Source organism: Geotrypetes seraphini, chromosome 13 (genome assembly GCF_902459505.1).
Source record: "Geotrypetes seraphini chromosome 13, aGeoSer1.1, whole genome shotgun sequence".
In the NCBI taxonomy this organism is placed as follows: Eukaryota; Metazoa; Chordata; class Amphibia; order Gymnophiona; family Dermophiidae; genus Geotrypetes; species Geotrypetes seraphini.
The window spans coordinates 57,300,351-57,328,275 of NC_047096.1; the positions used below are offsets into that span (position 1 = coordinate 57,300,351).

The 27,925-nt window shown below is 43.2% G+C and overlaps 1 protein-coding gene across 1 annotated transcript; it reads left to right on the plus strand.

Annotated features, from left to right (window-relative positions):
- The first annotated feature begins 10,009 nt into the window (after nt 1-10,009).
- LOC117347014 (ras-related protein Rab-18-B-like) lies at nt 10,010-26,137 on the plus strand. The gene is made up of 7 exons (XM_033917295.1): nt 10,010-10,414; nt 14,615-14,670; nt 15,412-15,473; nt 20,166-20,238; nt 20,733-20,851; nt 22,521-22,587; nt 25,122-26,137. The coding sequence occupies exons 1-7, from the start codon at nt 10,344-10,346 to the stop codon at nt 25,292-25,294; spliced, it is 621 nt and encodes a 206-aa protein (XP_033773186.1). The 5' UTR covers nt 10,010-10,343; the 3' UTR covers nt 25,295-26,137.
- Nucleotides 26,138-27,925: the final 1,788 nt, after the last annotated feature.

Below are 27,925 nucleotides of genomic sequence, written 5' to 3' on the forward strand. Positions count from 1 at the left end.
CGCGCTGGGAAAATTAAAGAGGTATGGAGGAAGGGAAGGGGGGGCGCGCGGGGCAGGAGGGTCGGGAAGGAGCGGGGGAGGAGGAGGAGAAGAGGGCGGGGGAGGGTGCCACTTACCCTCGCTACATCACCGCATTTCATTTGCATGCTACTTGTGCTGAGCATCACCCGATATAGAAAAATTGCATCCACCATCGTGGGAGCATTGTGCATCGGGGTTCATGTCTTCTACTCATTTCAAGGCCTTTCACTGAAATATGGCTTACCACAATCTCAGTATTTTAACTGGATCCATCTTATACAAACAATAATGAAAAGCTAAATCTCTATATCTAGCCTTCAATGAATACAATATGACGAGAAACCTCCTGAATAACTTCCAATTGTATTCGTACCCTACATTAATGAAGCTAAATTGTTGTCAACAACTGTCATATAAATAATTTTATTGTACTCTGAACATGTAATAATCATAATAATTCAATGTAACAATTCAAAAGTTGTTAAATTCAAAATTTACGACAAATCTCAATGTCAAATTTAATAGCAATTACATGATTTGACTTTCTCATATTGCAGTTGCTGCACTATATAATTACATATCGCATTCCCCAGACATTCTCATTCAAACTTATTACAATTTGGTGTAGCCAAACTTGACAGAGTCAAAAGGCCTAATTCTCACACTTAACTACCATACTATTGTGCGGACTAAATGGGCAAAAAGTCTTTAACCTTTTAATTGGCAGATGGTGAAACTTGACATTGAACAAGAGCAATAGGGCCAAGTAACAGGCATTTGGATTGGATTGATTTGATTTGATATACAGTATATATTCAAATATAAATTAGGATTTTGGGGCCAAAAAATTGGGAGCCTGGGAAGGAGGGTGCAGAGTCTGACAGGGGAGGGGGGAGGGAGGGAAGGGTGCTGGGTACAGTGTCTGGCAGGAAGGGAGCTGGGTGAAGTACCTGACAGGGAGGGGGAAGGGGGCTGGGTGCAGAGCTTGGCAGGGAGGGGGCTGGGTGCAGAGCCTGACAGGGCAAGGCACTTGAATATTAAGCCGCCCAACTTATATTCAAGTCAACCAGTTTTCCTCCTTTTAGGGGGAAAAGGGGGATCTCGACTTATATTCGGATTGACTTGTATTCGAGTATATACATGAGCATTATGCGGTTTACAATACTAATTGAGAGCTTTGCAGTTGCATATCAACTCTGCTGCAAGATTAATCACAGGGGTTTCAAGGAGCACTCATAATTCCTGTGTTAAAAAAATTGTGCTGGTTACCCATACAACAAAGAGTGCCGTTTAAGATTCTTGTGATTAACCATCAGACATTGTATCATGCTTCTCCAAAGATTTTACAAGAATTCTCTGAAATTTATAAACCAGGAAGAGATCTATAAATGGGATGAAATTAAGTTTGGAGGGAAGAATATCGATTATGCATGTTAAGATTGGAGCATCAATGATGTCTGTGGCTGGTGTAGAACTATGGAATGCCCTGCCTGGTATCCTACGATTCTGTATTGGGAAGCTAAATTTTAAGAAAATGCTGAAAACGCAATTATTTGCTAATGCTTATTCCATCTGAAAATATCTTCTTCAGAATACGCTGACAGTAATGTATGATTTATAGCTTGTTTGCATTCCTGAACTGTTGGAATTTGACTTGTTTTGCTTGTATATGTGGATCGGTTTTGGAATGGATCATTGATTTAATTCCTTTTTGCTTCCATAATTGTTGAAATTTGATTTAATTTGGTATATTGACATTATATATTGGGGGATATTAATGATGTTGTCTAGTTATGTCTATGTTTTATGTGGAAATTGCAGGGAAATAAGATTTTATATATGTGATATATAAATTTTTAAATAAATAAATAATACATAGAAAACACATGTTGCTTCTGAGCAACAATGCCAAATAAAGGGTTAAACTGCAAATGGCAGTCCCGTTCATATGTAAACAAGAAACTGCAAATAAGCAACTGCTGTGCAAACTTGTCTCCTTCTCTGTCAGAGCAGGATTCTCTAATATCGCTGGTAAAATCCGACAGGCCGCTATCACGGCCGTAAATGTAATGATTTCAAAAAGTCATTCTTGAAGAACCGCGCATGCAAATGAGGTTCACATGATATGAACCGCTGGTGATAGCGATGGGCACATGTGCAGAATAGTCCATGGAAAGAGGCGTGCATGTGCTGGGAATAAGCTACGCCATAGGCACGCATATTGTGGGTCTGCCTTATTGGGTCACAACATATGCACACATCACAGGCGTGTGCCACAAGCAGCTGTAGCTGTTAGACACTTGTGCCGCAAAATAGAGAAAAGCCCAACGCTTTTACGGCGGTTTCCTTTTCGTGTTGACTTCTGGTTCCTGTAGTTGAAGTACAGTGACTGGGGCCTGCACAGATTGGCAGGCGCAGCTCTAGCCACCTTGTTCAATAGTCTGGATGGATCATGTGGGTCTTTTTCTGCTGTAATTTTCTGTGGCAGTGTGTTACAAAGCAGAACTGGCCTCAAATCACCCTGCTGCAACTGGGTAACTTTTATGTTCTGGTACAGAGGATGGGGGGGGAGCATATGGCCGTCTCGGTTATAAACCTGTGCAAGACACATGGTCACGTGGACACTACTCCTTCAGCAGTACTTATGGGAACATGCTGCCTCCAGCCATAAAGAACATGCCCCCTCTTTTACGAACGCATAGTACAGGTTATAGCGTCGGCAACAGCTGTAACTGCTCTGACACTCATATGAGCGTCGAAGCAGTTACCGCTGCTGCCGGTGCAAAAACCCGTGCTAAACGTTCGTAAAAAAGAGGGATGGTGCTGTTTAAGAGCACAGGCCAATGGTGACTTCACAGCCACAGAGAGCAGAGTGTCACTTTCCCACAAGCCAATGTTGAGAACTTAACGCCGGCACTAGAGCCAATTAGTGACGGACTAGCACCAGGGTTAGGCTGCGCACATGTTCAGAGGGCATGAGTGCAGGGAGCAGCGTGGGCGCTGAAAATCAGCACAAACAAAATGTACTGTAACATTAGATGCTTAATTATTCCCACCCAATGCTCAAAATCGAAGTCTACAAAATTCTGAGAGGAATAGAACAGGTACAAGTGGATCAATTTTTCACTCCTACAAAGACTAGGGGACACTTGATGAAACTGCAGAGAAATACTTTTAAAACCAAGAGGAGGAATTTTTTTTCCCTCAGAGAATAGTTAAGCTCTGGAACGCGTTGCCAGAGTTGTGGTAAAAGCAGATAGCGTAGCTGGTTTTAAGAAAAGTTTGGACAAATTCCTGGAGGAAAAGTCCATGGTCTGTTATTAAGGCCTGGAATGGGTTTGGCCAACGTGGGAACGGACTGCTGGGCTTGATGGACCATTGGTCTGACCCAGTAAGGCTGTTCTTATGTTCTTAATAGGGAGCAGCAGGAGAGCAAGGCAGCCAACTGCACAAGAGTTGCGCTTCCTGCAAAATTCTTGCGCACATTCACGATGTACGTTCCTCCCCCTTAACATTCCAATTCTCAACGCTTTGGATACTGTTAGCGTTGAGAATTAGGAAGGGGGTTTCTTGGCACTGCTCCGGCAGTATTTTTCAGCGCTTTTCCTTACAGTACCAGAGTTCTGAGCATCGGCCTGCTAGTGATTCAGGGCCAATGAGAACCAAGTCCTGCAGAGCTGCCAAGTTGCTCATAAGAACATAAGCATCGCCTCTACTGAGTCAGACCACAGGTCCATCATGCCCAGCAGTCCGCTCCCGCCGCGGCCCCCCAGGTCAAATGACCTGTAAATCATCTATTCCTCTAAAGCATTCCGTATTGCATAGTACCCCTCAATCCCCTTTTCCTTCAGGAACCATTTTGAATCCCACAATCCCCCTTTGTTCTACCACTTCCTCCGGAAGCGCATTCCAGGTGTCCACCACCCTCTGAGTGAAGAAGAATTTCCTGGCATTTGTTCTGAATCTGTCTCCCTTCAACTTTTCCCAGTGCCCTCTAGTTTTTGTTTCCCTGGCCAGTCTGAAGGAGGGAGATTTTGCATCAGTTCTGCAAGTCTGGAAAAGCCCAATATGAGGCATTATGAGTTCTATCTATATCTATTTTCTCAGGCATTTCAATGATGTGAAAATATTCAGTTATGATGGATGCATTTCCAAAGAGTTTAAGACTGACCAATTGTTTGAATGTTTAAAAAAAAATATTTATATATATATATATATTTTTTTTTTAAAGGTTTTTTGTGATGTGAATATGTTTATAAATGATTAATGTGAATTATTGTTTCAGTATTTGTATGTCTAAGAAAGTTATATACGTGTATTAATATTTTATGTGTGTTTTTCATAAACCACTTAGAATTATAAATTTGCGGTATATAAATTTTTTATTCAATTAAATTAAATCCCGCAGAATCAGTGATTACATTATCACTCTGCTTTGGAACGAGAATTCAAACCCAGGACTGGCTAAAGGTCTTCCTCCTGGACCTGGATGACTTAGCAGTTCTGCCACCAGCACTTAGATTGTCCCTAATGAACACTGGAATGCATTTGTATGTAATCCACTGAGAACTTGTGAAAGGTATAGCGGAAAATCAAATTTTAATAAACATAAAAACATATTATCAAATCACTTCAAGTTAACTGCTAGACATCAGTGAATCCAAAAGATATCTTGATTGTTGCTGTTGACCGGGTTGGGTTCTTGGAGTACGAGCTTAATATAGTAACTGCCACCTTAGATGGGAGAGCACAGAGTGAACTGCTGAGCTGAAACATTCCTTCCTGTGGGAGAGGATGTGGGACTAGACAGCCGTGTGCTGTAAATTTCCTAGTAAGGGCTCTCTTGTTGGCTCTGTTCTGCTCAAAGACACACAATTTGCTTTCATAGAAGTAAATGAAAGCAGAAGTTCCCAGGAGCCTCCTTCCAGCATCACTGCAATTTCCAGTGTTATGGCTGCTGCCCCTGCCACTGAAAATGCAGTGGATGGCAAAAAGACAAAGAAACTCCAGAACTGACCTAAGGGCCTAAGGAGCACTAGAGTACAAGGTAGGGGCATCAGAGGCGACAAAAATGATGAAAGGGATGAAACAACTTCCCTTTGAGGAAAGGCTAAATCACCTAGGGCTCTTCAGCTTGAAGAAGAGACAGATCAGAGTGATATGATAGAGGAGTATAAAATACTGAGTGGCGTGGAAAGGGTAGATATGAATTGCTTGTTCACTCTTTCCAAAAATAGTAGGACTAGGGGGCATGCAATGAAACTACTGATTTAAAACAAACTAGAGAAACTATTTCTTCACACAACTTGTAATTAAACTCTGGAATTTGTTGCCAGAGAATGTGGAAAAAGCAGTTAGCTTAGCAGGGTTTAAAAAAAAAAAAAAAAAAAAAAAAGTTTGGATAATTTCCTAAAAGAGAAGTCCATAGGTCACTATTGAGATGGCTTGGGGAAATCCACCGCTTATTCCTAGGATAAGCAGCATAAAATCTGTTTTACTACTTGGGATCTAGCTACTGTAGGTACTTGGGACCTGGGTTGGCCACTGTTGGTCTTGATGGACCTTCGGTCTGTCCCAGTATGGCAATTCTTATGCTACTTTGAAAAAGAAAAATGTTCAGATCCTGAAGCATTATCTGATTCTGAATTTAAAAAACACATTACTCTTACCTTTCAAATATTTGAATGTCTGTATCGTATCCCCCATCTGTTTACATCATCAAGCCTCTCCACATACCATTTTCATCACGTTTCTCTGAAGCACATTAAGGGCCTCTTTTACAAAGCCACGCTAGCGGCTGTCTTACGCTAACGGCCCCGAAGCCCATAGAGATTTAAAGGGCTTCGGGGCTGTTGCCGTGTGGCTTTGGAAAACAGGCAGTAAGTCTTTTTTATGGCCTTCAAAACTGAACACAATACTCGTGGGTCTCCCCAATAACTTGTACAAGGGCTTCAACACCTCTTTTCTTCTGCAGCCAAGCACCCTTCTGGCTCTGGCCACTGCCTTGTCACATTGTTTCATCAGACACCATCACCCCAAGGTTCCTTCCTGTGCCGTGCTTATCGATCTCTTTCCTCCTATCTCATACATTTCCTTTGGATTTCTACACCCCAAGTGAACTGCCAGACCTTTAATCATTCTCCTAACTTTGGGAGCTCTCTTCTCGTGGTTTCTAGTCTCTCTGTGGGTATTGGCGGCTCAGGCACTGACAAGAAGGGTGACATTTGGCAATGAACTGTGGATTACTGCTGTGATTTTAATGCCACAGTCATCTGCCTGCTCATTGATCCCTGCAAGCCGTGGAAATCTTTTTTCAGGAACTCTGTGTGCGGTCAACTCAGCAGCTCTAACATGCTGTTTCTGCATTGGCCTCAAACTGAGTGAACCAGCTCCAACTGATTCAGCAAAGCACCATGCAACGGACAGAAGCTTGTAAGTGATGTAATTACATCATACCATTAAAACCAAAAATTTAGCTAACACCTTTCAGTACAGTACTGCACTCAAGACAAATTACATTCACTGTACAATAGGTATTTCCCTGTCCCCAGCAGGTTTACAATCAAAGCTTGTACTTGAGGAAATGGATGGGTTAAGTGACTTGCCTAAGGCACAGTGTCAGTGGGATTTGAACCCTGCTCTTTCTAACCACTGCACTACTCTTTCACTCCAAATCTGTCTGCAAAATCTTCATAAGAACATAAGAATTGCCGCTGCTGGGTCAGACCAGTGGTCCAAATAAGACCCCAGTCTCACTAGTTTAGCATGAACTTGTCCAACTTTGTCTTGAATCCCTGGAGGGTGTTTTCCCCTATAACAGCCTCCGGAAGAGCATTCCAGCTTTCTCCCACTCTCTGGGTGAAGAAGAACTTCCTTACGTTTGTACGGAATCTATCCCCTTTCAATTTTAGAGAGTTCCCTCTCGTTCTCCCTACCTTGGAGAGGGTGAACAACCTGTCTTTATCTACTAAGTCTATTCCCTTCATTATCTTGAATGTTTTGATCATGTCCCCTCTCAGTCTCCTCTTTTCAAGGGAGAAGAGGCCCAGTTTTTCCAATCTCTCACTGTATGGCAACTCCTCCAGCCCCTTAACCATTTTAGTCGCTCTTCGCTGGACCTTTTCAAGTAGTACCGTGTCCTTCTTCATGTACGATGACCAGTGCTGGACGCAGTACTCCAGGTGAGGGTGCACCATGGCCCGGTACAGTGGCATGATAACCTTTTTGGATCTGTTCATGATCCCCTTCTTTATCATTCCTAGCATTCTGTTTGGTCTTTTCGCCGCCATAGCACATTGTGCAGATGGCTTCATAGACTTGTCGATCAGAACTCCCAAGTCCCTTTCTTGTGAGGTCTCTCCAAGTACCACCCCAGACATCCTGTATTCGTGCATGAGATTTTTGTTCCTGACATGCATCACTTTGCACTTATCCACATTGAACCTCATTTGCCATGTCGCTGCCCATTTCTTGAGCTTGATTATGTCACTTGCCTCCAGTATAAGGATTACATTTAAAATCCTCTCTTATCTGCAAAGCCAAAAGAAATAGGCCAGAATATAGGCCTGCCTGCTGTGCCCCTGATTTACAGATTCTTTTGCACATTTTTAGTCCATAATAGAGGAGCAATAAGGACGAACAGGGCTGGGAGTATTACAATGCTATATATACAGACTCAGAGTTGCTAAGTTACTCATTCCAGGCCAATTCTGGTTGTATTTGTAGTCCATGATTTCACCCATTCAAATCGGTTAGGCAGGTCCCATAATGTACCAAAATCGCCCAAAACGTCTCCCTCCTGAAACGGGCAACGTGACAGCTCTGCAGACTCAAAAGCTGAGAGAGAGCCGAGCCTGGCAGGAAGTACAGTCTGCAGTGAATTCTTCAATCCTGCAGAGGGCAGCAGTGCAGCACAGGGCCCAGGCACCGTACTGGCTGGGGTGGATTAATTAACAGAGCATCTGCATTACTCTAGTAGTCTGGGCAGTGGGGCACATCAGTTCAGTTTAGGTTTCTTCGTCCATTAAACTGAAAGGCATTATCGCCTCTTAGTGTTATCTGGAATCATTTCCATGCTAGAGTGGCCCTGCTGCATTTGCAGGTTGCATAAAGTTACATTAAGAGGAGAGACTAGAAGCCCTGAATATGTATACCTTAGACTTAGAGCAGGGATCTCAAAGTCCCTCCTTGAGGGCCGCAATCCAGTCGGGTTTTCAGGATTTCCACAATGAATATGCATGAGATCTATGTGCATGCACTGCTTTCAATGCATATTCATTGGGGAAATCCTGAAAACCCGACTGGATTGCGGCCCTCAAAGAAGGACTTTGAGATCCCTGCCTTAGACTAGAGGAAAGGAGGGACAGGGGAGATATGATTCAGACGTTCAAATACTTGAAAGGTTTTAACGTAGAATAAAATCTTTTCAAGAGAAAAGAAAATGTTAAAACCAGAGGACATAATTTGAGGTTGATGGGTGGTAGACTCAAGAGCAATGTAGGGAAATTCTTCTTTACGGAGAGGGTGGTGGATGCCTGGAATGCGCTCCCGAGAGAGGTGGTGGAGACGAAAACGATGATGGAGTTCAAAGAAGCATGGGATGAACACAGAGGATCTAGAATCAGAAAATAATAGTAAATATTGAAGAACTAAGGCCAGTACTGGGCAGACTTGTGTCTGTAAATGGCTGTTTGGTGGAGGATGGGCTGGGGAGGGCATCAAGGGCTGGGAGGGTGGACAGAGACTTCAGTAGTTGGAACCTAAGAACAGTACCGGGCAGAGTTTTGGATTCTTGCCCAGAAATAGCTAAGTAGAAGAAGGAAAAAAAACAGAAATTTTTAGATTGAATTAGGTTGGGCAGACTGGATGGACCATTCGGGTCTTTATCTGCCGTCATCCACTATGTTACATTACATTGGTGTCTTCTATCCTGCCAATACCTTTCAGTTCTAGGCGTTTACAACAAGAAATTAGCCTGGGCCTTCCCAGGGAGATTGCAAGGTTGATAGCTATAGTATGCGTCGGGATCTGGGAAGGGTCGATACGGTTTGGTTAGATCATTTGACAAATTTCTTGAATAGTATGGTTTTCAGTTCTTTCCTGAATGTTTTGTAGTTGGGCATCGTGGTCAGCAGATTTCAGAGATGGCAGTCTATTTTCGCTGCTCTGATGGCTAGTAGATCGTCATATATTTTTTTGCTTTGCATGCCTTTGATTGGGGGGTGGGCAAAGTGTGCTTGTTGAGTTCTCCTTGGTCTGGATGTGTTTTTCCTGATTAGGCGATTGTTCAGATAGCTTGGTCCATTTCCATTTAGGGCAGTGTCTCGCAAAGTTTTCCGGTTGGCGGCACACTAAATGCAGTGCCCCGGCTGTAAGGCACCCGGAAGTCGACACGATGACATCACGTGCATGCGTGATGTCATTGCGTCAATGTCCAAGCATGTGCGGAGGCCCACCTGGCTGTGACCTTCCCCCCCCCCCCCATTACAGGGATCCCGGAGGTGCAGGGAGAAGAGGAGAGACGCCGGCTAGGAGGAGAGTCAGCTGCGCTGGCTGACTTCGTACAGGTCGTGTCTCTCGCCACGTGGATGACTCTCCTCCTCGGCAATGTGTCGCGGCACGGCTGAAATCTCAGGAGGCACACAGTTTGCGATACACTGATTTAGGGCTTCGAATAGCGTAGAATTTGTGTTGTATGCGTGCTTGTACTGGGAGCCAGTGTGAGTCTTGGAAAGCGGAGGTGATGTGGTCGTATTTTTTTCAGCAAGTATATTAGTCTTAGGGCTGTATTTTGGAAACACTTAACCCCAGTCTTAAACCCACAGAAAAGTAAGGGCTAACTTAATCAAAGCACACCCAAATCGTTTTCTTCTGTCTCTTTCCAGAAAGAATTGGCTACTATGCAGTTCTCACTGCTGTTTTCCTCGTGCCCCTTTATGCGATAGCTGTAAAGGGCGTCATGCATGCTGGATCAGAGCGCGCATGCGCGAGCCCTGTACCCTGTCTGCAAGAGCTGACACAAAAGAAAGGCGACAGATCCCAGAGTATATGCGTTCTTCTGGCTTCCCCAAATAACAATACGCATACTGTTTGCAATAGTCTTTGATGAAAATTTTAGGAAAGAAAGTCCAAAGGAGAGCAGGAAACAAGCTCAGAGGAGAGAAAAGTGCCAGATGGTTCTTTAAGAGAAAAGGCGCACGAAATCCCCGCAAAAAAGGAAGCGAGAAGGAGAGCCCCGAAAGGGTTAAAGCCACGTGGCAGGAGCCGGTGATGTCACCGGGAGTGACAGGGCTGGAGCAGGTACAGGTGATCGGAGCCCGAGTATGGAGGAGGCAGCCGTGCTCACCACCCTGAAGTTGCTCCTCATAGGGGAGAGTGGGGTGGGCAAATCCAGGTACCACCAAAGCTCCCTTTCTGAAAGTTTGCATTATTTTCTGTTACTGTAGCTTTAACCGGGTGAGGCAGGGAGTTGACATGCCACAGTGTATACCAGGGCTTTTCAAACTGTGGCTTGCCACCAGGTCACAAGTCATAGGTGCCTCATTATTCTGTGCTGTGCATAATATGATGTGGCTGTGAGGTTCATGGAGTCATAGCCACCAAAAGATTGAGCAGTACTGGTGGATTCATACCTGTGCATTGCTTCATAATGTGTAACCAAATAACATGTGAACATGTGTAAGATGTCTGATGCATTATGGGATTTGCAGTACTGATTTTCAATGGGCAGGATCAGGCACTGGGAATCGCGTCCCAAAGCAGTGTGGAAGTTCAAAACCAGGACTGTCCAAAAATTCTCCAACTTGGAACTGCACTCCACTTTGTCCAAAGCAATGGATGCATATTGAGCCTGTCCTGAGTTGAGAAATGGAGCTCTTGCTACTTTGGCACACACACAATGTGGCGTGGGCATCACTACCCCTGTAGAAAGAGCAACTCTTATACAACCCAAGTGAATAGATTTTCTTTCTTTCTTTATTTTTCCTCCATCAAAAACCACAAAGACTATGGAACAGTCGATGAAGATATAAGAAAATACAGGGTGGGCCAGGGAAAAGTAGCCCTCCTCTGGCGATAGTATGACAAGATGAAGCAGCAAGTGGGTTGTTTTTATGTAGCTGGTGGTTTTGTTCTTGGGTACTTGTTGGCAAAGGCCTCTTGCGTTTCCTTAATCGATCTGCTTTGCTCGTAGCGTTCCACGATCACTACTTTTCCGTGGCCCACCCTGTACTTTTAAAACCAATAAGAGGAAATATTTTTTTCACTGAGAATAGTTAAGCACTGAAACTCGTTGCCAGAGGATGTGGATGGGTTTGGACAGGTTCCTGGAGCAAAAGGCCATAGTCTATGGAAACAAACATGGGGGAAGCATTGTTTGCCCTAGGATTGATAACATGGAATATTGCGACTATTTGGGTTTCTGCCAGGTGTTTGTGATCCAGTATGGCTATTCTTATGTAACGTAGTGTGTCTGCAGTACTCACAGGTCTGTACTACTCTGGCAGTTATGTATTGTGCATAAAGCCTTTGTATTGGCATTTGGACTGAATGCACGTGTTGCATGTTACTAGTATTTTGTGAACTTAAATCTGGAGGAATAAATGACTATACTCTGTGATGAAAATCTATATCAATTTAAATAATCACAGCTATTATGTGAAAATAAATCGTACATAAATAATTTCCTGCTTAAAATGTGAAGTGCTTAGACCTTATAACCTGTGTTTATAGTGTTATCACCAAAACGAGGTTAACAAGGGGACCATCATTGCCTTCACTGTCCCCTGACCACCTATATATAAACTGAAAATATGATGTACTTATCTTTGCTAGGTGGTAGTTGGTAACGTTAATCCTCTTTCAAACCAACATAAACCATGTGATGTGACGTTAAAATATATCTCTGTCCCCCCGACCCAGGTTTCGTCTCTTCGTCAGGGAGGGACATTAATGCTAGAAAAATACAATAAAATCATTAAACTTCTTTATTAAATCAACTGACGTTAAAAAATCTGAGAAAATATAATAAAGATTACTTATAAATATTTAGACTCAACCGGAAATGGGATCAGGCAGGAAATCTCCTTAAGATCCTGATTTTTATGTTAATAGCCATTCTATCTCTGAATTTAAACCATCAGGAGTGAGGGTATGCCAATTATAGATAAAACGCTGTTCCTTTTGAATCAATAAGGAGATTATTCCGGTTTTTTCTTTATAAATTCCATTTCCTGGGCTCAGGAGTTCAATTCTTCCATTACTTTGGTCCGGTCCAGTCCTAGTGAGCCAGTAATAGGTATGAAGATTTATGAGATTATATTTATAAATATTTAGCACGAAAGATATAGCTGCATTTTACCCAGACGTTCTTCATATGGGAGATCCTTGAGGCTTGAGACCATCCTAGTGGCCATTCGCTAAACCGACTCCATTCTCGGCACATCCTTTTGATAAGTGGCCTCCAAAATTGAACACAATATTCCAGATGAGGTCTCACCATGGACCTGTACAACGGCATTACAACTTCAGCGTCATTAGCATGGATTTTTAAACATCTATCCAAGGCTTTGGGCAGTTAGCTTGTGTACAGAGCTGGTTTCTGCATAGGGTGCACCCAAGCTAACCTGAATGTAAAGCCGAGTGTACTTCAGTTATCAGCCCAGGGAAAGAAGGCCTCCTCCGTAAGATCAGGCCAGGCAGTCTGGAAGGGAAATAAATGCTCAGGAAGTGACTGTATGGTGACACACCTGGGTTGCAACACAGTTGTGCGCTGGCTTAGTGCAGCCTCACCTTGGCATAAGGGAAGTGAAAGGTGTGTGTATGTTGTGCTCTGCTAAAGCAAGTTAAGATTGGAGTTATTCATTTTCATTTGGTTTGCATGATCACTACTTTGTCTCGCTTTTCTGGATCACCTGATTTTAGACCAGAGTGGGTGGATGGGGAGATCCAGTGCCTCTGCATTTCTATGGCATGAGGATTGGGTCAGACTGCATTTCCCAGATTCTCAAGCACCACTTTTAAAAACTCAAATTTTAAGGGCTAAAGATGAGCTGAACAAGCCAATTTTGACGATTTGCTCACTAACAAATACATAATTTTTCATTTATCAGAATGAGTATATTTACAAGAAACATTCAAGAATATAAAATATTATGTTTCATTGAATTTGACCATATTAGGAGAGTCAGAAAAATAGAGGCATTTTATTGTAAAATCTTTTAATATTTAACGTAAAAGCTCCAGCATTATTATCGTTCTCTTTCCCCCAAGAGTCCAGATTCTCGGGTGGGCTGGCCTGCATTTTTTTTTAAAAGGTCCAGGTTTCTGGCATCTGGATATTTGGGGCTCCTTTTACAAAGCTGCGCTAGCGGGTTTAACGTGCGTGACCTTTCATCATGCGCTAACCCCCATGCTGGCCGAAAAACTACCGCCTGCTCAAGAGGAGGCAGTAGCAGCTAGTGCGGCCGGCGGGGGGAGGGGAGGAGTGCGTTAGGACATGGGAGGGGCACAAATTTGGGGCAAAGGTTGGAAGGCAGAGAGGGGGGACTTGAACTCGGGACACAGAAGGAAGAGAGGAGGCATGAACTTGAAACCCAAGGGAGGGGATAGAAAGGGAGAATTGTTGGGGATGAGTGTGTAAGTGAGAGGGAAAGATGGTGCACATGGGGAAAGGAAGAAAGAGGAAAATTGTTGGGCATAGAGAGAGAAAGAGGACTGAGGTAGATACACATGGGGATGAGAGGGACAAATTGAAGGGAATGCAAGGGGGAGGAATGTTGGACATAGTGATGGAGAGGGGTGATAGAAGGAGAAATGTTGGGCATGGGGCTGGTGGGCAAGAGTGAAAAATGCTGCACGTGATCCAGGGGATGAGAGAGGGAAAAATGTTGGATCTGGCAGTAGATGGAATGGGAGAAATGCACCATGGATCTCTCTCTCTCTCTTTCACTACTCCCTGAACACGGGACTGAGCTGTGGGGAAGGGACGGAGATGGGTTTTTTTATTTCAGTAGTTTGCTGGTCCACAAAATAATTATTTTATTTCCGCTGGTCCTAAGGTGTAAAAAAGTTGAAGAACATTGGATTAGAATGTGCATCCTGCTTTCCACTGAATGCAGGCTTGGCCTTGATGGTTAAGTCAGTGGTTCTGAAACCTGTTCTGGGGTTTTTCAAGATATCTCCAATAAACATTCATGAGGCAGATTTGCATGCCTGTCACCGCTGTTATATGTAAATCTGACTTATGCATATTCATTAGGGATATCTTGAAAACCCAGCTGGCTGGGGGGTCCCCCAGGACAGGTTTAAGAACCACCGGGCTAAGTGATGTTCTGCCCGTACTGTATTTATTTATTTTTTTTACAGTTAGGGTGATGTCTGTCTGTGCTGGGGATGGGTTCTGATGACCAGTGCCCCTGATTTTACTTAATCTCACAAATGATGGGATTTTCTGGGATGTTAAACGCATTCCACCTCCACAGCAAAATTGGCTTTCACTGTGCTCATTTGTAGTTCTGAGAGAATTATTTATAATAATTGATGCTCTAATTCCCAGTTTAGATTACTGTCATCTTGGCTTTTGCTTCTTTTTCAGTCTCTTGCTCAGGTTTACCGATGACCACTTTGACCCTCAGCTGGGCTCAACCATAGGTATGTGTTGAATTGAAAAGTACAGATGCTTAGGAGATGCAAGGTGAACAGGTATAACTGGGTTTGCCAATACATTCAGGTTCAGTCCTGATTTTGCAGAGAATGCAAAGACTGTAAAACCAAGACTGTTAGTTGACACCCCCAGGGGCAACAGAATGGTTTGTTTGGTCCCTCCAACCCAATTCCAGGTTCCTGAGATGCTGATCCTATGTAGGATCATTTTACTGCCTAAGGGCTGGCTCTACCATCGAGTGTCTTTAGCCCCTACTGACTTACACAAATGAGGCCTTGTGATGAGTCTCTATCCTTGCCTCTGTATCCCTCTGTAGGCTGCCTCTGAATTCATGCAGTGGTGCACCGCTGGGGTTATATTATGAGCTAAGTCAGATGATTTTGCTGCTCCAAATTTCCATCTGTCTCTCTTGCTTCCTGGCCAGGAAGTGGCCCTGATGGCTTCCTCCTGGAAATTTTGTAATCTATCTGGTGGGGAAGACATTAAGATGTCAGCCGATTCTACTGGGCAGCATTGGACCCAACCTATAGCCTGGCAGCCTGGAATCAGATTGTCTCTTCATGGTTAATGTAATGTACAGCACTGCGTGCATCAAGCAGCGCTATAACAATGATCATTAGTGGAAGTCCTTAACAGGACCATTGGAGAGATCTTTACTGACATTGCGTGCAATGACCCAAGGAGCATTTGGTTCCAGGTTATAACTTTCTGTCTCATCTTCATATTAGGTGTCGATTTTAAAGTGAAGAAGATGAATATTGATGGCAACCACGTGAAGCTCGCTATATGGGTGAGTCTTCTGTCGGGGGAAAAACCCGGATTGTTTTGACAGCTTGGGACTATTGTTGAGAGCAATGGCGATGCCATTCCGCTTGCCTTCTACTTTAGAAGAGCAAGTCTCGTATGCTTAGATTTTGACCCGGATTCTCTAAACGGCTTTGTTGTCGGCGGCCACCACCGATCATGTGTCCATCACGCAGTGGCGCCGTTTAGAGAATTGACGCCTCTGGCAAAGGTAGGTGTCAGAAATGTAGGCCGGGGTTTTTCAAGGCCTCCATTTCCAGCGCTTTAACGCCACTTCTGGCGTTAGCCACGCCTACATTTAGGCAACGTAGAGCACCTATGTTAGGCGCAATTCCGCCGTTGTTTTTTTAGGTGCCAGTAGTCTTTTGAAAAACATTTTAAGCTGCGTTTCCCTCTTAGGTGCCAGTAGGGTGTTATAGCTTAGCTGTTATAGAGTATAGGCCTTTGAGCTGAATTATTCTTCTACATCATTTAAAGGATTTTCTTTTTTTTATTATTTGTTCTCTGATGGGATGCCTGCCTGGGTTTGTCTAACTTAAGAGAAATGACAAAAGCTCTACCAACGTAGAGTAAATGAGGGCACATAAAGGCCTGTATGGTCCATTTGCTGTGCCTAACAAGGCAGCCAGATTTGTCCCTGCACCCCTCGGTGCCCTTTTTAAACTGTGGGAGTCCTTTATTTTTGCTTTTCATTCCATCCTCTTTCTGTTTTGGGATCCTCTGCCAGGGTTTTCTCTCTACTGGAATGGTGTTCCAGGCATCTGTCACTCTTATGCGGGAAAAGTATTTCCTGATTGTTACTCCTACAATCTTGATTCATGTCCTCTAGTTCAAGTTTTTTATGCCCTTAGTAAGATATCAAAGCGGTTTACAACAATTACAATTTTCTTTAAGAAATAAGAATGGAACACCAATTGAAAGGAAAGAAGATAGAAAAAGGATAGTCTCTGGGTCCAGGGGGATGGGGGGAGATCAGGAACCGAGTCCCTATTAATGAATTTTTAGTAAGTGAGTAATTGCAAAACATAGGCTGGAATTTTAGAGCAATATAACTGAAATATGCGTAATTAGAGGGGGAGGGGAGAGCTTGTATTTATTATCCCATTTACAATTTACTACAAGGCAGTGAGACTTTGGGCCCTATTTTATTCATTTCACTTTTTAATGCAAGCTTTGAAGTTTTATTCTTCTCATTAAAATGAGCAGTGCAGATAAATTGTTACAGGAAATAAGAGAATCAATGAAGGGCAGGTTTGCCTCTGCTGTTCCCTGGGTAGCCTGAAGCAGTCCCAGGAAGTCTCTCTCCGCCATCCATGTCTTACCACGTTGGCTCACTGCTTCAGATCCCTCTCCCCCACCCCATCACATAGAGCTCTTTAGGATTTCAGCACCCCTCTGCATTAGAATTTGTCAAACAGTAAACCGTTCTTCTAATTTTATGTAAATTAAACTTATTTATTTAAAACTTTTTTTTAATACTATTTGCAAAAAACTAAACAGTTTATACTGATTAAAACATACATAACATATTTATTTATTTTTTAAATTTCTATACCGTTTTATTCTATATCATAAAAACTACATAATAAAACAATTTCTTCTCTCCAATTGTCAACTAATAAATCACAAGAGTACAATAGCAAACGTGGTAAAACAGGTTCTTTTCTTCAAAAGCCGGCTAATAAATCACAAAGATAAAAAAACCCAAATACCCGAGTTTTCAACTGCTTCTTAAACTGGAACCGGTTTACACACGGTCGCAATTGGCCCACCAGGGCATTCCGTATTTTGACACCAGCAATACAGAAAGTCATTGCTCTAGTTTCTGCCTAATTTCCCTGCACTATTTTGATTTTCAGATCATAAAGATTCATTAGGCTTATGAACTGCCATAACCTCTCATGTCTGCTTCCTCTGAAGGGTCCACTCTGTTGCAGATCTTTGTGTCATTCACTTCACACCTCTTTCAATAGTAGCTCAAGGCAGGTTACATACAGGTACGGTAGGTAGGTTTTCTGTCCCTGGAGGGTTGACAATCTAATTTTTGTACCTGAAACAGTGGAGAATTAAGTGACCTGCCCAAGACCACAAGGAGCAATAGTGGGATTTGAACTGGGCTCTCTGGATGTGGAGGCTGGTGCTTGGCTACTCCGTCCTACTCCACACAAATGCAAACTCTTCATTTTAATGCTTTACTAATATCACTCAGACATATATTAAATAAAATAAACTCCAGGACAGCTGTTTGAGGCATTCCACTACTCATCTTTTTACTCTGACTGAATTTGCTTTTCCACCACCCTCTCATCTCTCTTCAGGTCCTAACTTCTATACTCTCAATTCATTTGAGTCCACTATGAAGAATTATATCAAAGGTTTTTCTGAAATCCAAGTTGACTACATCTAGTGCCAAACTCTTTTTTGGTACATAAATTCTTGGCGTATATATTACCATCAGTGATGGAGGCATTGGAGCCAACTAGTAGATGGTGAAGGGGTCCTTGGCAGAGTTCAAAAGTGCCCCTACTGCCTTTCAAAGAAGAGTGGCTTTGTGACTGTTGGGATTTTTCTGTATTCTTTTTGAAATTGGAGCTTTGCATGGTCAGTTTATGTTTTCTGTACCTTTGCTGTGTTGAGCTCAATAAAAATTATTTGATCATAAAAGAAGAGTGGCCCTCATACAGGGGGACAGTGCTCCCTCTTAAGCTGTGCTAAACATCCAGTAGCTGAGTATCTATATGCTTCTAGCTCCTCTGAATTTTAAACTACAGAAAAACCAAAGTAGGGGAAAAATATACAGAATATAGTTCAGTGAATCCTTTACATAAATGATCTGGAAATTGGAACGACGAGTGAGGTGATTAAATTTGCAGATGGCACTAAACTGTTCAAAGTTGTTAAAACGCAGGCAGATTATGAAAAATTGTGGGAAACCTTAGGAAATTGAAAGACTGGGTATCCAAATGGCAGATAAAATTTAATGTGGAAAAATGCAAAGTGATGCACATTGGGAAGAATAACCCGAATCACAGTTACCGGATACTAGGATCCACCTTGGGGATTAGCGCCCAAGAAAAGGATCTGGGTATCATCGTAGACAATATGATGAAACCTTCTGCCCAATGTGCTGTGGCGACCTAAAAAGCAAACAGGATGCTAGGAATTATTAAAAAAGGGATGGTTAACAAGACTAAGAATGTTATAATGCCCCTGTATCGCTCCATGGTGCAACCTCATCTGGAGTATTGCATTCAGTTCTGGGCTCCTTATCTCAAGAAAGATATAGTGGTGCTAGGAAAGGTTCAAAGAAGAGAGACCAAGAAGGTAAAGGGGATGGAACTCCTCTCATATGAGGAAAGACTAAAATGGTTAGGACTCTTCAGCTTGGAAAAGAGACGGCTGAGGGGAGATATGATTGAAGTCTACAAAATCCTGAGTGGAGTAGAACGGATCCAAATGGATCGATTTTTCACTCTGTCAAAAATGACAAAGACTAGGGGACACTCAATGAGGACTTTTTTTTCACTCAGAGAATAGTTAAGCTCTGGAATGCATTGCCAGAGGTTGTGGTAAGAGTGGATAGCTTAGCTGGTTTTAAGAAGGGTTTGGACAATTTCCTGGAAATAAAGTCCATAATCTGTTATTGAGAAAGGCATGGTGAAATTGTAATGCAGGACAGGCTGGATGGACTGTTCAGGTCTTTATCTGCCATCATTTACTATACTGAATACTTAAGATTACAAATATGCTGGTCTATCGTTTCTTTATTGCTATTAGGATACAATAATAGATCTCTGTTGGCATATAGGGCTCTGAAATATATATTTTTAATAACTTTTCTTAGGGTAACCCATGTCCAGGAACTTTTTACTTAGTTGCTGTGCTTGTATTTTGAATTGATCAATGATATGCAAATATTCTGTATCCTCAAAATCGACTAACAGATAAGTTTATGAGGATGATGGCTAGAATAATGAAGATAGTTGTTACAATCTATAGGTTTCTGGACCTGAACATCTAAAAATGAAATTTCCCATTTGTGACAATTCATGGTATCTAGAGAATTCAGCCAGGAAACAAACTCGCACAATTTTATTTTTTAGTTGAAGACCAGATCATAAAAATATCTCTAGATCTAAGCCAAATTTTCAGATTCAGCTATAGAACCATTTACTTTCAAATTGTGAAACATAAATTGGCCACACTTGGAGCTATGGCAGTACCCATGGCTATGCCCAAACATAACGCACGAGGGAGTGCTGAAAAGTTCTTGGCCCAACTAACCAACTTCCTCAATTCTGAGCTTTTATTTTCCCACTGTAGCTGATGAGTGTTATCTTATTTTGTTAATTACTAATTTGTTGAAATGAAATTCTTTGTTTTGACATTGCTTCAGATCATTGATTTGAGCTCTATCCGCGTCATTCTCTTCTTGGCTGGGCTGAGAACTTTTCACGTTGAAGTGTTTCTCGATGTCTATAATGTCCAAGGAACATTACTATATAATGCTGTCAAATCTAGAGTGACAAACGGATATAAATAAATATTTTGATATTCAATTTATTTATGATGTGGATTCCTTTCTATTGTCCCTGTGAAGAGAGTTTTTGCTGTTTTGGGATTTTTTTTGTCTGTTGTAAGAGTGATACAGTAAAGCACCTTCCTTTTATTTCTACAGGACACCGCTGGCCAAGAGAGGTTCAGGACCCTGACGCCAAGCTATTACCGTGGTGCTCAAGGGGTAATCTTGGGTAAGAGATGGGATGGTGTCCAACTCATGCAAGCTTTTCTAGTGTAGTCAACCTTGGCAAGCTTTATGGAAAAGTCCTTGATGACCTACAGGGTTTTGAGCAAGCAAGAATGTCTTCCGGTAGTTAATACAGGGCACTCTTGACAGTAATTGTTGAAGGTTTCCAAAGAAACAAACACACATTTGCCATAACTGTAAAAGATGTACTGTATGTAATATCAAAGCTTTTTCTTCTTTTTTTTATAATGGCATGTATAAATTCTTTGTAACGTATATGGTATTTGTAACTCGCCTAGAACTGCACTCCATGAGAAATCGGTGGCATATAAGACTACACGTAACATGACACACACACACACGCCCAGGTCTTTCTGTGATGCAGGATCTCTTCAGGAAAGTGGGCCACTCGTACTGAGGATAGAATTGGCTGCTTCATTTTACCCTGCGCCTAAAAGCCATGAGTGCCATTCAGACTTCTTTTTATTTCTACTGCAGTGTATGATGTGACGAGGCGGGAGACCCTGCAGAAACTCATGACATGGTTGAATGAGCTGGAAACGTACAGCACCAAAGCCAATCTCGTTAAGATGCTGGTTGGGAACAAAATTGACAAGGTTGGTGCCATAAGAGGCATGTAGTACAGTTGAAGCATAATGGGGCTTGGCTCTGTTCACCAGGTGCCAACACCACAATTTCTCCGGTGCCTAGGCAAGAACATCCTTTTCCATACAAAGGATTACGGTCCTGTTTCCAAACGTGACTTCTGCTCCTTGAACTGGCAGGGTGCTTGGGGATTCAGGAGAGGGAGTATCAGTTATAGATGGTGGTACATACTGTATATACTCAAATATAAACTGGGGTAACCTTTTTTCCCCCAAAAAACGGAGGAAAAAAGGTTGACTTGAATATAAACTGGGGTGTGTGTGTGTTTAATATCCTTGCCCTGCCAGGTTCTGCACCCTGTTGCCTCTCCCTCCCTGCTGTGCATCCAGCCCCCTGACTCACTCACTTCCACCCTGTTCTGTCAGGTTCTGTACCCTGTCCCTTCTCCCTCCCAATGCCTTCCAGGCGTCCACCGGGCCTGCCGTAAGTCGTGGTGGTCCAGCGGTGGGTTGGGACAGCAGGGATTCCTCCCGCCTCCTGTCCCAACTGAATCTAAGAATTTTTACCTCCCTCTTCCACATACCTTTAGAATCCCTGGTGGTCCAGCAGTGAACTGCAGCAGGAGTGACCTTCCTTTGCTCCTGCCCGTGAAGAGCCATTAGCTGATTGGCTGCCACAAGTTCTCCTTTCGGGCAAATGTGTCCCCATTTTCTTCCTCCCTGGGGAAACTGCTGTTCTTGGCTTCATCTAGGGGAGAGACAGTCTTTTAACAGACAGTGGTTCAGTATTCCCATGATCTTTAAACTTCCCTTTTGAGACTAGGGGAAGCTCAGAATCATCAGGGCAAGGAATATAGGCCATTTGTTGGGGCTTCTCTGGGTGACAATATTCAGGCCACAGATTTATATAAAAAATGAGTGGGAATAATATATATTAAGGCATCATGCATGAGGGTCTTAATAAATAACTGTGGGTTCCCTGTACTAAGCTGTGGTCAGGTGTCTTTAGCATGCCCTTATGTGAGTCTTTCCCACATGCTCAGGGTTTTTCTTTTTTTACAGCAACTAGAAAATGTTTGACCTCCCCCCGTTCTTTTTTTCCCCCCTCAGTTTAATGGCCATGCGCTACTGCTGCCTTTAGCGTGTGGTTGTTACCGCCTCCCATTTTGCAGGCGCTAAGAGCTCGCATAGTAATGTGGCTTATTAACTGACTTGTGCTGTTGGGCCGACTCTGCCTCCAAACTGCCCTGCAGAGAAAACCTTTGGTGTATTGAGATTTTTACCACGGGATGCCTTCGGCATTTCCTACGGCAAAACCTTTTTAATCTTTGATAAGTGTGCATTAGCACTTACCGCAGCAAAATGAAAGGACCCCTGTTCTGCGGTATCCAACTTCTCTTGCTATCAGGGAAGCCTGGAATAGAAATGGCAAATAGCTCTGACTTGGTTTTTTCTTTCATGTCTAAGAAGTAGAGAATCCTCCTCTGCTCTCTTCCTCTACAATTTCTACTGGAAGGATGTTCATGCACCCACTACCTTTTTTTTTTTTCTGTATAGCAATATTTGCTTATCTAACTTGTCTGCTCCTTAGAGTGTGATTTTATTTTATTTTTTTTCTCTGACAAACACTTGGGTAAAGGAACTGAATTGATAGTAATTCTGCTGTTTGCTTTCTCTGCAGTCAGATCGAGAGGTGGAGAGGAGCCAGGGTCTACAGTTCGCTAGGAAACACTCCATGCTCTTTATAGGTAGAGTCTCCATTTTATCCGGTCATGTGCAGTACCTCGAGTCATCTAATGCATTTAAATATTATAAAGTGGGAGGGAGGCTCCCGGGGCAGTGGCACTCGGCATTGCCACACCATGCGCCCCACATATCTCTTGAAATGTTTGCAGGCATGGGCAGCATCTTCCACTGCCAGCTCGCGCCGGCCTCGGCTTCTTTCTGATGTCACATTCTGGTCCTGCAACTAGGACGTGACGTTGGAAGGGGACCAAGGCTGGCACGAGCAAGAGGCGGCAAATGCTGCTCACACCAGTGGACATTTTCAAAAGGTATGTGGGGGGAGGAGAGGCACCAGTGCCCTTGCCAAGATGGCGCCCAGGGTGGTCTGCACACTCCGCTTACTACGCCACTGGATGCAGGGATAAAAGGCTTCTTCCTTAGTGCGCTGAGGTCTGGACTCACCCCAGGGCTGATGCTCAAAACTCCTGTCACCGTTAATATGTGATTATTGCCAGGTTTGCTCACACACTATTGTGCGCTGAAAGCTGAGAGGGCTCGAGCGCCAGTATTATCTTGCGCACTGAAGATGTCTGCAGATTGTATTGAAATGTATTTAAAGGGATGTTAATGAGGTCGGTAAATATTCCTTGTAAAAACTGAGATGGAAGTGCTACAATGTGAAGAAGGAAACAAAATGATGGTGCAGAATGCCAAAACAAATTTGGTTAGATCAGGGGCAGTGTTGAAAGTTTTGAGGAGAGGGTTTCTTGCCAATTTTTTCATAGCACACTGCAGATTTTTTTTCTTCTTTTGCAAGCAGAAGGAAGCCCATGAAAGCTTGAAGGACTGATAGTAAGAAACATGTGTAAGAACGAGCAAAACTAAAGGTGAGAGCAGATATCTGCCTGGTTTTTTTTTCTGTGCTTTAAAAATGAGCCTTTCGAAAATGTTAAAAGTTCAAACAATTTTTGAAAAGCTCATATTTAAAAGCATAGAACAACAGCGCCAGTGTTTGCTTTCACTTCTGGTTGTGGCAAGAGCCACGTTTACTGCAAAACCCTTGTGCATACGTGCCAGGTACATTCCTCCCCTTACTTTTAGTTTGATAGTGCAATTAACCGCGCATGAGTTACAGATGCCCAACTCGTACTTAAGAACACAGTCATGGCTTCGTTTGATTTCACTGAGCAGTATTTCCAGTGGCATAGACTCCTACACTTATCCTGTAGAAGACTCAGGAATGATGCAGGGCCACATTAAGAACAGTGGTATGGACAGTTCACCCATTTGTCAGCTGGGAGCAGAGGTAAGCAGCTAGAATCTTAAAATCTACAAGTTCTGAGTTACAAACAAATCCAACTTAAGAACAGCTTTAAAAATGTAACTCGTTCTTAACCCAGGGACTGCTTGTATAGCTTTGCTACTTTTGCTCTGCTTTTGCTCAAACCTGGTCACCCAAGACCTCCCAGCTTGGTGTACAGTGTGCCAAAGGGAAATCCTCCAGCTAGCTGACCCACGGCAAGAGGTGCTCTGCAGACAGAATAGATAATGGACCGGCAGAGCAGTGCAGAGGCATCTTTTCAGCAGACAAGTGGTTGTTCCTTACCTGACCCTAAACTCCCTCAGCAGGTCTGGGGGTATTCCCAAATATATGTACGTACTTTTGCTCTAAGAGCCAAGCTCTGGCTGTAGTTCTGGTTATGTTAAAAACCAAACTTCTTGGAGGAGGGAGAAGTTTATAGGATAATAATTGGAATGTATAAAGCAGGAGTACAGCACATGGAGCAGAGAAATCCCCCTCCCCCCCAATCCCAACCTCCCAGCACTTGCAGTATGATCTGGGGAAAGTCACTTAACCTCCCTGTGGAAACTCAGTGCTGAAGAAACATATTACACCACTGCGGTTTATTTGAATTACTGTCTGTCTTTTTTTTTTTTTTCAGCATACTGATTATCCACTACTCCTTAAAATGGGCCATAATTTCCGCGTGGGGTTTTTTTTCCAAATTTTTTCTATTACCAAATCACAAACAATTTCAGTAGCAAAAGAATCGAAGAAATCAACTGCATTAGGGCCCCTTGTACAAAGCCACGGTAGCAATGCTGCCATGGTAAATGCACCAAACCCCATAGGAATTGGCTTTGGGATATTTACAGCAGCTTGGTTTTTTTATTTCCTTTGAAAATGGTCCACTTAGAATTGAGACCAACTTCAGAGGATTCAAGAAAAGGAAAATAGGAATTTAGACAAGCAACATTTCAAGCATTGGGCTCCTTGTTACAAAGCGATTTCCCCTGCGACGAGTTCACCAAAGCCCGTTCAGTTTCTATGGGCTTCGGTGCATTTTCTGCGGGAGAGTCATTACCACGGCTTTGTAAAAGGGGTCCATCATGTTGGGAGTTTCTTGCTTTTGGATTATAATTTCCAGTTATTACAATTGCACTGTAGAAAGAGACGCAGTGAAGTGAATGATATCCTATTCTAGCAGGTGGCACACAGTTTGCTTTCACACTTTTCTATGTGATAGTTATTACAATTTTATTTTTTTTTTTTTAGAAGCAAGTGCTAAGACCCGAGATGGGGTCCAGTGTGCCTTCGAGGAAGTGGTGGAAAAGATCATTCAGACACCAGGACTTTGGGAGACCGAGATGCCAAACAAGGCAATCCAGTTGTCAAAATACACATCCATCCAGAGAGGGACCTGTAGTGGCTACTGTTCCCTGACTTAACCTCTGAAGCTATCCAGGGCTTAGCCACTTTTTCTTGCGGCTGTGCCTTGAGGCTTTGAGTCATACGTTGCTTTGAAGAACCGAAGACATGACCCTAATGCTAACACAGTTGATGCTTTTAGGGCAGATGAGCAGGGAGATAAATCGGCATCTGGCACTATGAATTACAAAACTTTTTTATGGACTCCTGGATAGCCCAAGATCAGAGTACTGTACTGAAACGTATTTGGGCCATTCTGCCTTCTCCTTGAAGGGTTGCTGCTTATTTGTCCAAAGCCCTTACTGATAGGTGTATACTGTATTTTTTGCTCCATAAGATGCACCCACTTATAGAGGAGAAAAACCCAAGAAAAAAAAAATTCTGAACCAAATGGTGTGCCCTGTACCCTGTCCCTCCTCTGGTGGTCTAGTGGTAGGCTGGAACAGGGTCATGGCCACGTCTAGTGGTGGGCATGTCTAATGGTAGGCACGTGTAGTGGCCAGCCACCCCCAAGCCAGCCAGCCTCCCCCGTACCTTTTTAAATCATCCCCCCGTAACCCCCCCCAGTACTTTTAGATTCCCCCCTCCCCCCCAGCTTCCTTGCTAGCGGCACACATTCCAGGAGTGTGGATGTCAGGAGCAAGCTTTCTGAGCTCCTGCTTGGGCCCGTGCCACTTTCTGAATGGCTGGGGTCAGTTCTCGCGGGACTTGTGAGAACTGACAGCAGCCATTTAGAAAACAGCGTGAGCCCAAGCAGGAGTGCGGAAAGCTTGCTCCTGACATCCGAGCTACTGACCTGTGTGCTGCTATTGAAGGAGGGATACACGCTGGACCACCAGGTACTGCAATGAAAACAGAGGAGGAGGCGGCGGCGGGCGGGTAGGTGGGTGGGTGTTTTAAAATGATACAGTGTGGGGGGGAGGGTTAAAATTTGTACCTTCGCTCCATAAGACACACTGAAATTTCCACCCACTAAAAAAGTGCGTCTTATGGAGCGAAAAATATGGCAAATGCTTTTCTACTCTTTAAAAATGTCTCTACCACATCTACCCCAGTGGCCGATGAGTAGGACTACATTGAAGGAAATGGCAGCCCTGTTCAGGCAGATTGTTAATGCAATGGACTGGGCTTCCTTCCTTAACTCTGCAGCCTTTGAGAAATGTACAAGTTTCAGCATTTACCGACTACTAATTTGTTAGGCTGTTTTTGTAGCCCTACTGCGTTAGGGGTTGCATTCCTCCCTGCACCCCTTAATCTAAAAGCTTATGCTAAAAAGACAATTAGAGCTGCTTGCTTGCTTTCCTCCCACCTTTCCTTACTCATAGATTTTTTTTCCCTCTGGAAAATTTGTGGTAGCACTATAGGATCATTGTATATTTAATATAATTATCTTCCTGGCTCTTGCCGCCCCTATTTTTGTTTTCTTTACTAATCCTTGCAACTGTCTGCTTAATTTTGCATGTGATAGCTACAAAGGCCTCTCCTGAAAATCTGTTCAGCAGCTGTCTGTGCTGTATTCATACTTTCTGCTTGTATGGGGTTCTGATCACTGGTATAGTGCCACTCCCTGAGCTGTAGACAAACTTTGGAAAATATCTTGTCCTAAATGTAAAAGGTAGCTGTTTGTTTTACTTGTTCACTGGCTTTTTCTAGTAAGTAGTACTTGAGGTGTAGATTGTGTTCATATGTCTGCTCTCGTGTCTATGATAAGGTGAATTGTGCTGCTCTGCTCCCTAGCAGTGCCAAGTCTTGTGCTTTAGGACAGTGTTTCCTAAGTCAGTCCTGGCACACCCCTTGCCAGTCAAGGATATCCACAATGAATATGCATGAGAAATTTGCATACTGTTCCACTGTATGCAAATCTTTCATGTATATTCTTATGGGAATACCCTGAAAACATGTCTGGCAAGGAGGTCCTGCAGGATTGATTTGGGGAAACCCAGGGCTGTAGGAGACAGGTTACATGTAGATCTTATAAGAATCAGTTTAATAAAACTTTTCTGTTGTAAAAGTATGTCCCCTCCCCTGCCCCTTACAAATTCTGTGCAGCAGAAGCAGACAAGCATGGGGCTATGTGTCTCTCAGTGTATGATTTGGTATTTTGTGTGCAATCTTAAATTTGGGGAAAGTGAATTATAACAAATTTTTTGGCAGGATGAAATAAAAAAGAAAAAATTTGTAAAAAAAAAAAAGTGTGGCTCTGATCCTATTGGTATGAAAAGGAATTGGCTTCATCGCATTTGAGGACAGTAGTTCTTAAACCTGGCCTGGGGGACCCCCTAGCCAGTCGGGTTGTCAAGATATCCCTAATGAGTATGCGTGAGGCAGATTTCCATGCAGGTCACCTCAGATTTGCATATAATAGTCTCGTAGAAACCTAGAATGCTCTTCAGGAGGCTGTTATAGGGGAAAACATCCTTCAGGGATTCAAGACAAGATTGGATAAGTTCCTACTGGAACAGAACATACGCAAGTAAGGGTAGACTCTTAATAGGGCACTGGCCTTTGACCTAAGGGCTGCCGCGTGAGCGGACCGCTGGTCTGACCCAGCAGCAGCAATTCTTATGTTCGTGCATATTCATGAAAATATGACTGGCTGGGGTCCCCTAGAACAGGTTTAAGAACCATTTTTCTAGGGGATTAAGTATCTA

Coding starts and splice junctions, on each gene's coding strand:
- LOC117347014 (XM_033917295.1), top strand. CDS start 10,344: ATGGAGGAGGCAGCCGTGCTCACCACCCTGAAGTTGCTCCTCATAGGG. Junction 14,671..15,411: donor TCAGCTGGGCTCAACCATAG/GTATGTGTTGAA, acceptor TCTTCATATTAG/GTGTCGATTTTAAAGTGAAG. Junction 20,239..20,732: donor TGCTCAAGGGGTAATCTTGG/GTAAGAGATGGG, acceptor TTTCTACTGCAG/TGTATGATGTGACGAGGCGG.